The sequence below is a fragment of the Abramis brama genome, assembly GCF_963993115.1.
Source record: "Abramis brama genome assembly, chromosome: 25".
NCBI lineage: Eukaryota > Metazoa > Chordata > Actinopteri > Cypriniformes > Leuciscidae > Abramis > Abramis brama.
This window is the reverse complement of record NC_139987.1, coordinates 11890572-11904463: the sequence shown is the minus strand read 5'-3', so window position 1 is coordinate 11904463 and position 13892 is coordinate 11890572. Positions and strand designations below refer to the sequence as shown.

At 35.9% G+C, this 13892-nt stretch overlaps 1 protein-coding gene across 1 annotated transcript; it reads left to right on the top strand.

The window, feature by feature from the left end:
* The first annotated feature begins 4135 nt into the window (after positions 1-4135).
* pcolcea (procollagen C-endopeptidase enhancer a) lies at positions 4136-13892 on the top strand. Its single transcript, XM_084104068.1, has 10 exons — positions 4136-4182; positions 4408-6733; positions 9609-9717; positions 9815-10073; positions 10877-11001; positions 11184-11320; positions 11445-11770; positions 11861-11941; positions 13132-13302; positions 13437-13892. The coding sequence occupies exons 2-10, from the start codon at positions 6645-6647 to the stop codon at positions 13565-13567; spliced, it is 1428 nt and encodes a 475-aa protein (XP_083960194.1). The 5' UTR covers positions 4136-4182; positions 4408-6644; the 3' UTR covers positions 13568-13892.

The window sequence follows — 13892 nt, the reverse complement described above, 5'->3', positions numbered from 1 at the left end:
TATATAAAAAAAATATAATAATTTGAATTTTGAAGACAGCTATTTCCCTCGTTTTCTGTTTCCCTCAGATTTGTCAGCGAGGGTTTTTCAAAAGCTTTTCTGTGAAAGCAGACAGGCCCAATCAGTTTACATGCAGTACAGTTCTGTTTAAAGTTTCTGTTAAATGTGCAGGAATTGTAAATTGATTTTGTACATTTGCCAAGTCCTTGATTAAATTTTTTTTACTCAAACATGCTTGAAAATGGTATTTTTCTACTTTTAAACTAAATAAATACATGTTATGTTTTTAGTCATCTGATTTGACCATCTGATGTTTTTATTATTATTTTAATTTATTTATTTATTTTGGTAACATGACTGAATTGATCTTCGTAGCCACTAGAGGGCGCATTGTAACATATCTGGTAACATCCACAATTGTCTCTTCAAGCTTTGCTTTGAATTATCTTCACCCAAATCAAATATTTCCAAGATTTTGACTCCTCTTTCATTTTCCAAAGGAAAACTGTTTTCACAGACCAACTGAAATATGTGTCTAAGGTGACATAAGGAGAAAGCATTCAACTTTCCCTGTCTACTTTTTAAAGCTTAAATCTGTAGTTTTCTCCAGCTCAAGAATGCAGTTCAGACGGTCTCATGGCTCTCGTCTCCATATCTCCAGATTAGCAAAACTGACAGGTTACTGTAAGCTCTCCTTGTTGATCTCTATGAATATTTACATAGAACTCTCTGAAAAACCTGAGATATAGAGAAGCAATGAGCTGTTTGTTGTTGACTTTGTGTGATAGAAGGTTTCATGTTCAAACCATAATGAGAGAGGAGATGTCTGTAGTGGCATGATACATTCCAACAAGCTGTTTGTGTATAATGTGGGATGGCAGTGCTGCATTGCAGTTCTGTTTCATTCATATCCACTCTTTTTAACTGATTTTTAATATAATGAATTTCATGAATTACATGACATATGTTAAAGAAAATGATCACCCATTAATGTCATTTGATCACCCTCATGTCATTCCAAACTTGTTTTCTTTCTTCCATTAAACACATAAGGAGATATTCTGAAGAATGTTCATGCTGTTCTTTTCCTTTAAGAGCTGGTGAGCTGTCAAGCTCAAAAAAGCACCCTAATGCCGGGGACGCTAGTGATAAATACTTGCCTCGGGAACGAGATTTATAGATTATCATGACAGAATATGCTAATCAGTGACTAGAAGATAACACATAAGCTACATAAATTCATCAACTGTTGCATTCTACATGTTGTCACTTCTTCTTGAGTCTCTCCATCATTAAACATAAACATTGACATTTCTAGTGCACGTCTGTGTGAGGTAAAAGGACACCAGCTCTTGAAGCTCCGCCACCTGTGCTGAGAACAGCAGCTCATTTGCATTTAAAGGGACACACACAAAAACGGTGCGTTTTTGCTCACCCTCAAAAAGTGACAACTTTAACATGCTATATACAAATATCTGTGGGGTATTTTAAGCTAAAACTTCACATACACACTCTGGGGACATCAGAGACTTATTTTACATCTTGTGAAAGGGGCATTATACCACCCCTTTAAAGGTCCCGTTCTTCGTGATCCCATGTTTCAAACTTTAGTTAGTGTGTAATGTTGCTGTTAGAGCATAAATAATATCTGTAAAATTATAAAGCTCAAAGTTCAATGCCAAGCGAGATATTTTATTTAACAGAAGTCGCCTACATCGAACGGCCCGTTTGGACTACATCCCTCTACTTCCTTCTTTAATGACGTCACTAGAACCGTTTTTTTACTAACCTCCGCCCACAGGAATGCTCCCTCAACTCTACCGAAATTCGTTTATGTACTTGCGCACTTCTTATAACTTACTGTGTTTACTCAGCTCTTACGGTGATTTTCTGAAGTAAAACTGACGCTTCATCTTTTGTGTGATGTACAATAAACTTTATTAAACTCATCAGTATATGTTTGATCATCATTCAGACAGCAGACTTGTAGGCTATTAATAAATAATGGATACATACAAGCAGATGACAAATACGTTATAATAACCGTAATTAAACTACTAAACTATACCTGTTTCATCTCTATACAGCACTCTGACTCTGTAGGCATTATTGTCTGACTCGAAATTAACACCGTTACTGAGAGTTTCTGATATTATCATCATTCCGTGAGATGAAATTGTCTTGAGAGACTGAGCGCGAGCTCATGAAGCTCCGCCCCCTGTGTTGTCCAGCAGCAGCTTATTTGCATTTAAAGGTCCCGTTCTTCGTGATCCCATGTTTCAAACTTTAGTTAGTGTGTAATGTTGCTGTTAGAGCATAAATAATATCTGTAAAATTATAAAGCTCAAAGTTCAATGCCAAGCGAGATATTTTATTTAACAGAAGTCGCCTACATCGAACGGCCCGTTTGGACTACATCCCTCTACTTCCTTCTTTAATGACGTCAGTAGAACCGTTTTTTGACTAACCTCCGCCCACAGGAATGCTCCCTCAACTCTACCGAAATTCGTTTATGTACTTGCACACTTCTTATAACTTACTGTGTTTACTCAGCTCTTACGGAGATTTTCTGAAGTTGTCCGACTCGAAATGAACATCTTTACTGAGAGTATCTGATATTATCATCATTCCGTGAGATGAAATTGTCTTGAGAGACTGAGCGCGAGCTCATGAAGCTCCGCCCCCTGTGTCGTCCAGCAGTAGCTTATTTGCATTTAAAGGGCACACACTAAAACAGCACGTTTTTCTGAGCCCCAAAAAATGACAATTTAAACATGCTGTAAAAAATGATCTGTTGGGTATTTTGAGCTGAAACTTCACATACACACTCTGGGGACATCAGAGACTTATTTTACATCTTGTGAAAAGGGGCATAATACGGGACCTTTAAATTATGTTTCTTCTTAGTTTTTTGGGTTGCAGTGTGTGTACTAAGAAAGTACTGGGTTATATAAGGTAACTACAGGGGTTATGGTTAGGTTTAGGAGTAGGTTCAGGGATAGTACCTATTACCCAGTTATTGTAAAATGCTACCTTTTTTGTTATTAATAATGTACATTAGGGTTTTATGTTATATCTCATATTGTTAAATTTAGGGTAGGCAATTGTTTATAAACACTTTTTGTTATACTGAAACTATACAAAACATGTACGTATATCTTCTGTGGAAGTCTCAGGACATTCTTTCCGGATCTGTTCACGTCCTCAGACTCGGATTTATGCATTTCTATGTCAACACAATGCCGAGATTGATCTGCAGCAGTCAGGTACTGTCAGTATAAGTAAGAGGTCTGTACGTGTTTTACGGTCATTATTATTGTAATGTTATGTGCTTTTAGACATGAGGTAATTGAATGGCGCATTGCAGACTCTGGGTGGGAACTTATGCTTTCAAAGCTAGCTTGTTATTGCTAGTCTCTCCGAAATTGCCTACCCTACCTTTAATGTTTATTGCATTATTTTAGTGTCATGTGTGTATTTGTGTGTTTAACTGCAAATTTAAGTTCAATCTGTAAAACGTAAGTTGCTATTGTATTTTTTTACGGTAAAGTTCTGGCAACCACAGCTCCCCATAGATTTCCCTTTTAACCCTTTTTCCCTTTTTTTCCCCACTTAAAAGAAAACTCCAGAATATAGCACATACTTTTATTGTGATTTGTTGTCCATTTTGGAGCTCAGCTGCATCCATCTCTATTCACTTTTATTATGTGGAAAAGGGCAGCTTGAACATTCTTTAAAATATCTCATTTTGTCTTTCACAGAAGAAAGTAAGTCACAGGTTTGGAATGACATTATTTGTAAATAAATTATTACTAATTGTTTAATAAGTCTTGATATAGCCTTGTTTAACAAGTCAGAGCATAATAAGAGCATATAAAGAGCCATTTTTCTAAATCCATGTTCTACTGCCAAATGTAATTGTGAAATATCTGAACAACCAACTCAAATGATTCCTCATACAGTTTCTAATTCTGTCCTGTCCCTTTGACAACAATACATTTTGAAGGATTGTTTTTGCTTTGATACCCTTGACCTTCCTCCAGGTCTTCAAGCCAGACCTCACACTCCTCCACCCCCCAGCAAAGTCCCACGTCACCGCATTCTTGTGCTGTTGCCTGTCATCACAACTCCAATCACATCCCAGAGAGAACAAACGCAACCAGATGCCAAGCACAACACAGAGTTAGTAGCATCTACAACAGATTCACATGATACAGTTTGAATATGTTCACATATTTTTGGATTTGCTAACAATGCTTTGCTTTAGATCGTTTTTGTTGTTCGTTATTAAATGGTGGTGACTAGATATCTTTATGCTGTCCTGCTTTGAGAACTGATGATCTGCTGTGATCTTTTATGAGATTTATATTTCTTCTGAAGGTTTTATGCGAATGTTCCCCTGTACAGGCCCCTGTAATGTCGATCGAAAGGCCAGAGCTGCAACAGAACATCATAAGGGGGGAATTCTTCAAACAATGTGACTCATTCTCAGACAAAGATTGATGTGTTCACAACACTGAGGTCACTTATCCTAATTACAACCAGAAGTGCCTTTTAATTTTAAAGGAATGTAAGTAAAGTCTGGGTTTAAGTAAAGATTATTGGATCTTTTATCTGTTGAAGAAAATGATATCAGTCATCCATCAGTTTCTGATACTGTTTCAAGACTCAAAGAACATGGATTCCATGTTGTTATTGTTAACTAACTATTAACAATATAGTTTTTGTTAACTGAATCATTGGCTGAATTAGATCACATAAAATGTAAAACTTAAATGAAAAACTTTAAAGAAATGTTGTCATGGAAAACTAATTGAAGTTACTAAATAATAAGTTACTGAATAAGTACTAAAATGACTAAAACAGAAACAAAAGAAACACTGCAAAATACTATTTGTTGGTTTAACTTAAAAGGGTAAGTTACCTGGTTGCCTTAAAATTTTGAGTTCATTGAAATACAAAATTTGAGTTAATACAATGGAGACTGGTTTAATAAATAGAAACTCAAAATATTATGTTATCTGAACCACATTCATTATCTAAGTTGATTTGACAAAAAATACAACGTTGTGAAAACAAATCATGAAAATTTTTACAGTGTACACAATTTTTTTGAAGGTTTTTGTAATTTTTGTACTTTAGATGTTATTTTATAAATTAATGATTTGTATGTGTTGTAATTGATGTGTTGAATATTTTGTGGTTTGTTGATTTGATGTATGTTGTTTATTTTGTTTAAGCTTTTTTGTTTTTTGGTGTTGACTTGGTTTGGATAACACTTGTTATGAGAAACACACCTGGTGATCATTGAACTCACACTCTTTTAAATATTTTTTCATTGTATGATGCACTGGTGAGGTCTGATTGCTGAAACGTTTGAATAGCCCATATGTGTTTTGTTCAGAGGTGGACAAAGTACACAACTTCCTTATTTGAGTGAAAGTACAGATATTACTGGTCAAATATTACTCAAGTAAAAGTTGTGAAGACTGATTTTTACTTAAGTAAAATAAGTACTTGTTTAGTTTAGTAGAAGTATCAAAAGTAAAAAGTAAATGCCAATGCATTGTTTTATTATTGTTGCATTGTTGTATGTAATACTTACAGTACCTTATGCCTCTGAATCTATGCCTGCCTGCCCACCCTCATATCAATATCAAATTTATTTCTAGAACACATTTCCAGTAGTGGGATTGAATGTGAGATTGAATAAGTGCACTCAATAACGTCCACTATGGTTTCGGACACCCAAATGGCTGTTCCCTCAAATAGTGCCATATTTAAAGTTTTTTGGCTTTTAATATGAATATGTTAGCCTTACTGTTATCTATAAGCTAGTGTGCTCCAAAACAATGACAAAATTTGCATTTAGAATAAAGACCAAAACCCAACGTTGAAAATGAAAATCAGGTTGATTTCAGAATCCAACGCCAGATTGACATTAACGCCATTTTACATTTAAGTCGCAATTACCTTCTTGCTTTTATTTTTTCCTTAAAAACTGGAAGGCTGATGAACAAACAGACCATTTTATACAGATTTTTCTGTATGTCCATTCTCGAATGAGAATGCTAGTTACTCCCACCAATACCACCTACAACCGACTAATAATATTTGAACTTTTTTTAGTAGTTAAGATAATCAAATATGCTAATATCCTAAGGAGGTGTAATTGGAGTACAATTGTTAAGGTTTGTAAACACAACCTCTTGATCTCTACAGAAGAGCCTCTGGCGCTTCATGATAGCACATGGAGCAGCCTGAAGGTCACACTTAAAACCTGACAACCAGAGCAGCATGGATAGCTTCTCTCCAAAGATTAAAACGACTTTAAACTCATAGATCTAGAATGGCTTTCATTTTCAATGGCTTCCTTACAGAGTTTGCATTGCATTTCTTTTCTATCCTGATTTTGTTGATGCAGCATTCTTCCCTTTGGCCAAAGTGAATGAGGCTGATACTGGCTCTAACTCTAACTCTGGCTCTGAACATCTGGCTCTAATTAAAACCTCCCCCCCCTAATATAGCGTCACTTTCCCACTCCCTCTACTCTTTCCTCAGCATCCCTCCCTCCATACCTCCTCCTCTCTGTGTCATGTGTCCTGTGGCCGCGTTTGCATGTGTGGATCTCAGTGCTGAGGAATATGGAGCGTTTGGCTGCTGTGTGGAATCTGGGGATTCTTCTATGTCTGAGTTTTGGAGGGGCCTTGTGTCAGACCACCAACTATACTAGGTGAGCGGTATAGGGCTTTGGCTGAGAACGAACTAAGTGTGCATGTCAAGACAGCTCTTTGCTGCTATGAATAACTCTTTACAAACCTTTTACTGCAGGAGCTGTTTAAACTTTCTAGCTTTTAAGTGTTTATGTCTGGTAGTAAGTGTCATTTTTATACTATTTAAATGCATGCGTGTGTGTATGAATTGTATGGAATGTATTGATTAAAGAGTGATGAGGGTTGCAGATGGAAGTTCTTTGAGTTAGTGTGTTTTTTATGGTGAATCAGGTCGCTTTACCCTGCATCAGGTCCAGCTTTCCTTTGCTGGGAGCGCAATTGCTTTTTCTGAAGAAAACAGATGGATAATTGACTAAATAATGACTAGACTGAGTATTATGACATCCTTATATGGTCTGGAATTCTGGAAAACTTTGGTATAATAGTATAATTTGAAATAGTTCAGCCAAGAATGAACTTTCTAGTCAACCCATATGACTTTCTGTCTTCATTGGAGAAATTGAGTAGAATGTTTATGCTGCTCTTTTCCATACAATGAAATTAAATAGAAAAAAAAGGTAAAAAAAGTACAAAAAAACAAACATGTGCTTCACAATCACGATGTAAAACAACATCTAATTTTGTCCAATCATGACATCCCTTGCTAAAAATAATTTTTTTCAAGTGTGCTTCTTTTAAACAAAAAATGAGAAAGTATTCTTTCAGTCTATTTTAAATGAAAAATGTAGTTATAAACTACTTTAAAAGTTAAAGTTTACCACTGTTACACTTAAAAGTATACTTTTATACACTAAAAAGTGGGCCAATTTAGTCTCAAGTAGTATTGAAAAAGTACAGTTAAAAATATACTTCAACTTTACTTGGGTATACTTATTTTTTTTTTAAGGGGTGTGATTAAATAATTTTAATCAAATGGAACACATTTATGTTTTATGTTGCTTTAGTATGGAAACCTTTTTTTAAACTTGAACAGGCAAGTTTACACTAAATACTAATTAAAAAAAGTATTTTAATTTATATATCCTAGTTGACAATGCACTGATGAATATTTTGCAAATAAAACTAGAGATGCATCCAATCCAGTCTTTAATTATGCAAAGTCCTATAATATGTAAAAAGACAGGAAAAGGACAAAAAGTAAAAGACACTGTTGCTTCACAATCATGACAAATTGTTTGTGTGCTCGATCATGAGGCGACAGGATTAAATGTGTGTGATTTTAACCAAATGCATTTATTTTTAAGAAAAATAATCCATCTAATTGGTTGTCTCATTTATATTAGCCCTATTTTTTATTTTCTTGCTATTTTTTATCAACAGTAAATATTTGAAAAGGTCACTGAAACGATAGCATGCCATAAACATCCCCATTGCTGAGTGAAGAGAATCTGTCTCAGACAGGGTCTGTGGGAGTAACTGCATAATGACAGTTTTTTGGTCTGCTTGTTAGTTCTGGCTCTGCACCATTACATACAAAAGAGCTGTGTTTTATTTTGCAGTGTCATAGAGTTTAAGTCTATAAACATGTTGCTGTAGACGTCTGAAACATTTCTCAACATTCAAAAGGGATTTTAAGTTGTCAGTGAGCTTGGAAATACTGCCTGCATGTGATGTTGTAAACATTGAATAAAAATGTCTGCCTCTCTGCCAGCAAAGCTCATCATTTTAAATATTTAAACTACAGTCAAACTGTTCTTTTGAAAAAAAGTTGTTAGCAACACTAACTGGAAGCTACGGACTGGAGACAATATCTATTTAATACAACTATTATGATGTAATTTATATCACTTGTGCATTTTTCTGGCACAAAGGAGTTTTTTAAATGAATAATTAGGGTGATTATTAAACCTTGTGGTGGCAAACAAAATTCTATCACTGAATAAGAGGCAAACATTTCCAATAGTCTTTGATGAGGTTTATTTTCTTGCAAGAAAATTCCAGCAGTCACACAGTCACAGTGACTGCAGAGTGTGACAGTGAGGGGAGGGCATCCTTCCTCTTTCATAGTTTTGACTCCCAGAATGTTATCTTTCTAGGCCAATGATGGTATTTTCAACAATATGTGGAACATTCTTAGACTTTTTACATTGACATTCTTCATCATATTTTATCCTTGAGTGGAGGCCCTCCTGTCACGTCCCAACACGCTTTACCCTTCCAATACAATTCCATATTACAATAAGGTTTGTGTGTGCTCTTTTACTGTCATATGATGGTCACACACATCTTAAAGATAAAATTTCTTCCACAACCTGAACAGATCAATCTACACTGAATGCTAATTCTAATTTAAATAACCGAGTTGAAAAAGTAATATGTTGCTCTTAAAAATGCAGAAATACTGTACATAAACAATTCATTATTATTATTATTATTATTAAAAGCCTCCTTTTAAAACCTGTTTTCTACATTAGTTTGATGGCTAATTGCATCAACCAGTCAGATTTACTATTTTTGTTACGGGACAAGCACTTTTTAAATTGATTTTGTAAATGTTTCTGTCATTTATCTAGTTTAACTAATGCTTCTCAAGATAAAAATGAAAGCTATAAACATTGACATTTTATTTAGCCTATGTAGTGAATAATAATAATATCGTAAAACTGGTATCTTAATAGCTTTTTGTTAGCATAATATTTTCATCCTGGATGTTTGCCATAACTCAAGTTTTTGAGTTGTTGTACAATTCATCTATGTGCATCTGTTTGTACTTTTTGAGATATGTATTTTGCAATCAGTGCCTTAGTCAAGCTTTTGACTCGCCTTCATGATATAAACACTGTGCAATTTATTGTGCAATATAAACACATTCACATCAGCATTTTATTATACTCACCAGAAATCCCTCTTTTTCACTCTTCCTCACTCTCTCAGGCCTGTGTTTAACTGTGGCGGTGATCTGGCTGGAGACTCAGGCTTTGTGGGCAGTGAAGGATTCCCATCATTCTACAAACCCAACAGCAAATGTACCTGGTACATCACAGTGAGTTCACTTTGAGTTCACACTCGAGATTCTTCGTCGTCCTGGGGCTGTATCACAGAGTAAAAGCCCTTTAAGTATCTCTGTCTCTTTGTACTAGGTTCCAGAAGACAATGTGGTCATGCTCTCCTTCAGGATTTTTGACCTGGAGGCTGACCCTCTCTGCCGCTACGACTATGTGGATGTGTACAACGGACACTCTAACATGGTGCAGAAGCTCGGGCGTTTCTGCGGAACGTTCCGGCCCGGGGCTCTCATCTCCACGTCCAACACCATGATGGTAGAGATGGTATCAGATTCAGGAACAGGAGGGAGAGGGTTCCTGGGTTACTTCAATGGAGGAAAGCCACATGTGGATGGTGAAATAAAACATGTTAAATATTAAACATCAAATGTGTTGCGATCAGTGTTGGGGTAACGGATTACAAGTAATGCGCATTACGTAGTCAGATTAAAAGTAAACGCATTAAAAAGTAACGCATTACTTTATACATTTACACATTCATATTTCAGTTAAAATTCTCTCTCTTCTCCATAATATAATCAATTAAAAATGTACACTCATACATGCGCTGGAACTGACAAAATGTATAAAAGTAACAAAACACATTACTTTTCAATAAAAGTTGTAATGTTATGAGATCTTTTGTATGGCATACATAGCTCTAGCAGTCAGGAAATATCTAAGTGGTCAGAATATAATAATATTCTAAATGTGTTTGAAGATGAAAAATTAATATAGGCTTCGTTTATGCAGCTCACACTTAAAACCTGACAACCAGAGCAGCGTGGATAGCTTCTCTCCAAAGATTAAAACGACTTTAACCTCATAGATCTACTAGAATGGCTTTCATTTTCAATGGCTTCCTTACAGAGTTTGATATACTCAATATACTCAATAGTAATGTAATGCATTACTTCCCATAAAAAGTAACTAAGTAACGTAATTCGTTACTTTTAAGGGAGTAACACAATATTGTGATGCATTAAAAGTAACTCTCCACAACACTGCTTGCGATTGACTGTGCCGTTCGTTCAGGTTTTTCATTTTCAGACGAATAACTTGATGCCGGAAATGTGTTGTTTTGACTTGAGGTTTTGCATATTAGAAGGTGAATGTTTGCAGCCTCATTGGTCTTTCTTTTCTTTTTCTTTATGTCAGAGCATCAGTTTTGTGGCGGGAAGCTCACAAAGTCTCAGGGCACAATCAAAACTCCCAACTGGCCGGAGAAAAATTATCCACCGGGCATCAGCTGTTCCTGGCTTATAACAGTGGAGCCGGAAATGGTCAGGGAAAAAAACATAAACATGCAGTGATCGTTTTCAGTTAATATTTCAATGTTGAATTGGTGGCGGCACGCCAGACATTTTTTTGCATCCTGTTAAATAAGAAATAGGTCTGTCGGGAAATATTGACTTAGGCTATCTAATGGGACCCTATTGTAAAGTGTTGTGGTTTTGTGTTTCAGGTGATTGAGGTGAAGTTCGATAAGTTTGATTTGGAGTCTGACACGTACTGCCGCTTCGACTATGTGGCGTTCTTTAACGGAGGAGAGAAGGACGATTCGAGGCGCATCGGAAAATTCTGCGGAGACACTTCGCCTCAGTCAGTTATCTCATTCTCTTTCACTGTCATTTTATTATTGATATCATTTCTATGAAAAAAAACTACCACACACATTCATTCATCCCTGTTTTTTTGTGTGTGTGTGTGTGTGTCCCACCTACAGGAACATTGTTACTAATAGCAATGTGTTATTGGTGCAGTTCGTATCTGACCTTAGTGTTACTTCAGACGGATTCATGGCGTCATACAACAGCATCCCACGTGGCCTCCGTACTCCGACTGTAGGTGGCGATGTTGCGACAGGACCTAGAGTGTCTTCCACACCCACAAAACCCCGTCTCACTCCAGTCAGACAGGAGAAACCTGTCGTGTTGACAACAGAAGCAACAACTACAACCACTACTACAAAAGCTCCTGAACAGCAAAAGCCTCGACCCAAACCTGTGAGGCCTCCAGTCCGTAAACCAGAGCCAGATAGATCCAGACCCTGTAAGCCGGAAAAGATAACAGTAACAAATTATGATGGTTACAGTTGATCATAACTTGTTAGACAATGTTGATTTTTTTTTTTTTTTTCAGCCACAAACACAAACCCACTGTGCGCAAAGGGGTGTAAAAGAGATGGAACCATCAAGACCAGTTTCTGTGCTAGTGAATTTGGTAAGTCATTTCATACAACAACCATTAAAAAAACATAACAGAGGGAACTTTTACACTACCATTCAAAAGTTTGGGGTCGATAATGTTTTTGAAAAAAAGTCTCTTATCCTCACAAAGGCTGCATTTATTTGATTACAAATACAGTAAAAATAGTAATATTGTGAAATATGATTGCAAATTAAAATAACTGTTTGTTTTCTATTTAAAATATATATGTTATTCCTGTGATGGCAAAGCTGAATTTTCAGCATCATTACTCCAGTATTCGGGTGTCACATGACCCTACAGAAATCTTTCTAATATGCTGATTTGCTGCTCAAGAAACTTTTATTATTTTTATTTTTATCATAATATCAACATTTTAAAACTGTTATCATCAGAAATACAGAATTGTCAACAATTTAAATGTCTTTATGGTCACATTTGATCAATTTAATGCAATAAAAGTATTAATTTCTTTTTTTTTTTAAATAAAGATCTGAATGGTACAGGCCTACTGTATATGTCTTAAAGGAGAACTCCGGTCAATTTTAACATTGAGCTCATTTTTTTGTAAATTTGGAGTGCTGTCAGTACAGATTGTCGAGTTCACGCGCGTGATCATAGGTAACTAAACATATGCGCGTGAACTCGACAATCGACTACTTTGGACTTCAACCGAAAACAGGATGTAAATACAGGTATGAGCGCTGGTCGAATTAACTTCATTTTTATTCATATCTTTCACATCTACTGCAGTCAGATTCACCCGTGTTCACTCTGAAGGAATCACTCACATGACCTGTGCACTTGTAATGACACATCAAGGATGTTAAGAGGGTAAAAGCAGGTTTAAAATATGCCCCATTGAAGTCAATAGGGTGCAAATTTTAAAAAGAGGATAACACGGTGTAGGCAACACCGATTTTTGTCGTTGTTCTCTGTATTGACAGCACTCCAAATTTTAAAAAAAATGAGCTCAATGTTAAAATTGACCGGAGTTCTCCTTTAAAGGGACAGTTCACCAAAAAAAGAAAGAAAATTCTGCCATCATTTACTCACTCTTTTTTAATTCCTCATTTTGATCTATAATATAATATAATATAATATAATATAATATAATATAATATAATATAATATGTAGGGTTTGTAAAGGGCTGAACTATCTATCATTCTATAAGAGCAACCTTTTATTTCTCTCTATTTCTCAGTGATCACCGGTACGCTGACAGCATTGGCTTCTGGACCTAGAGGAAGTGTGCAAGCCACAGTGTCCTTAATTAAGGCCTATAAGACTGGTAGTCTTACAATCACCCAAGCTGGAGAAACTATGTCTGTCAAAATTGTGATGCCCTGTAAGAAATGTCCCTTGCTGCGCAGAGGTATATGACCACATATGCACAGATAAATACACACTGCCAATATGCATTCTTTGGTCTTTACTGCTCATTAGTCATTAATTTCTTACAAATCTGCAAATGATCTATTTATTGACAAAAAACTGTCTCTTCACTAGGTCAAAACTACATCCTGATGGGTCAGGTGGACGAGGAAGGCCGTGGTGTTCTCAATCCTGGTAGTTTCACTGCCCTGTACAAAACTCCACACCACAAGATGTTGGCCAGCATCAACAACCAGCCATGCTGATCGCTCAGACCCATGTTTGCACAAGCAGCCTTCGAAGCAAAGACACTCAATGTAATGCAATGCATAAGGACAGTGATTAGACAACGGCCCAAAACTAGTTTGGATATTAAGAGGTATTTTTTTGTCATTGTAAAATAATGCTCAGGAAGTTACACACAAAATTTCTGGACTGTTTTCATTAAACTATGGCACAATTCAAACTTCAGCTCAGAACTGAATTATATAAAGCAAGGATATTTTTCGTACAATTCATTATATACACAGAGATGTCACAAATTATATTTCTAATTTATGATGTCTTCTAATACAGGATTTATATAACACA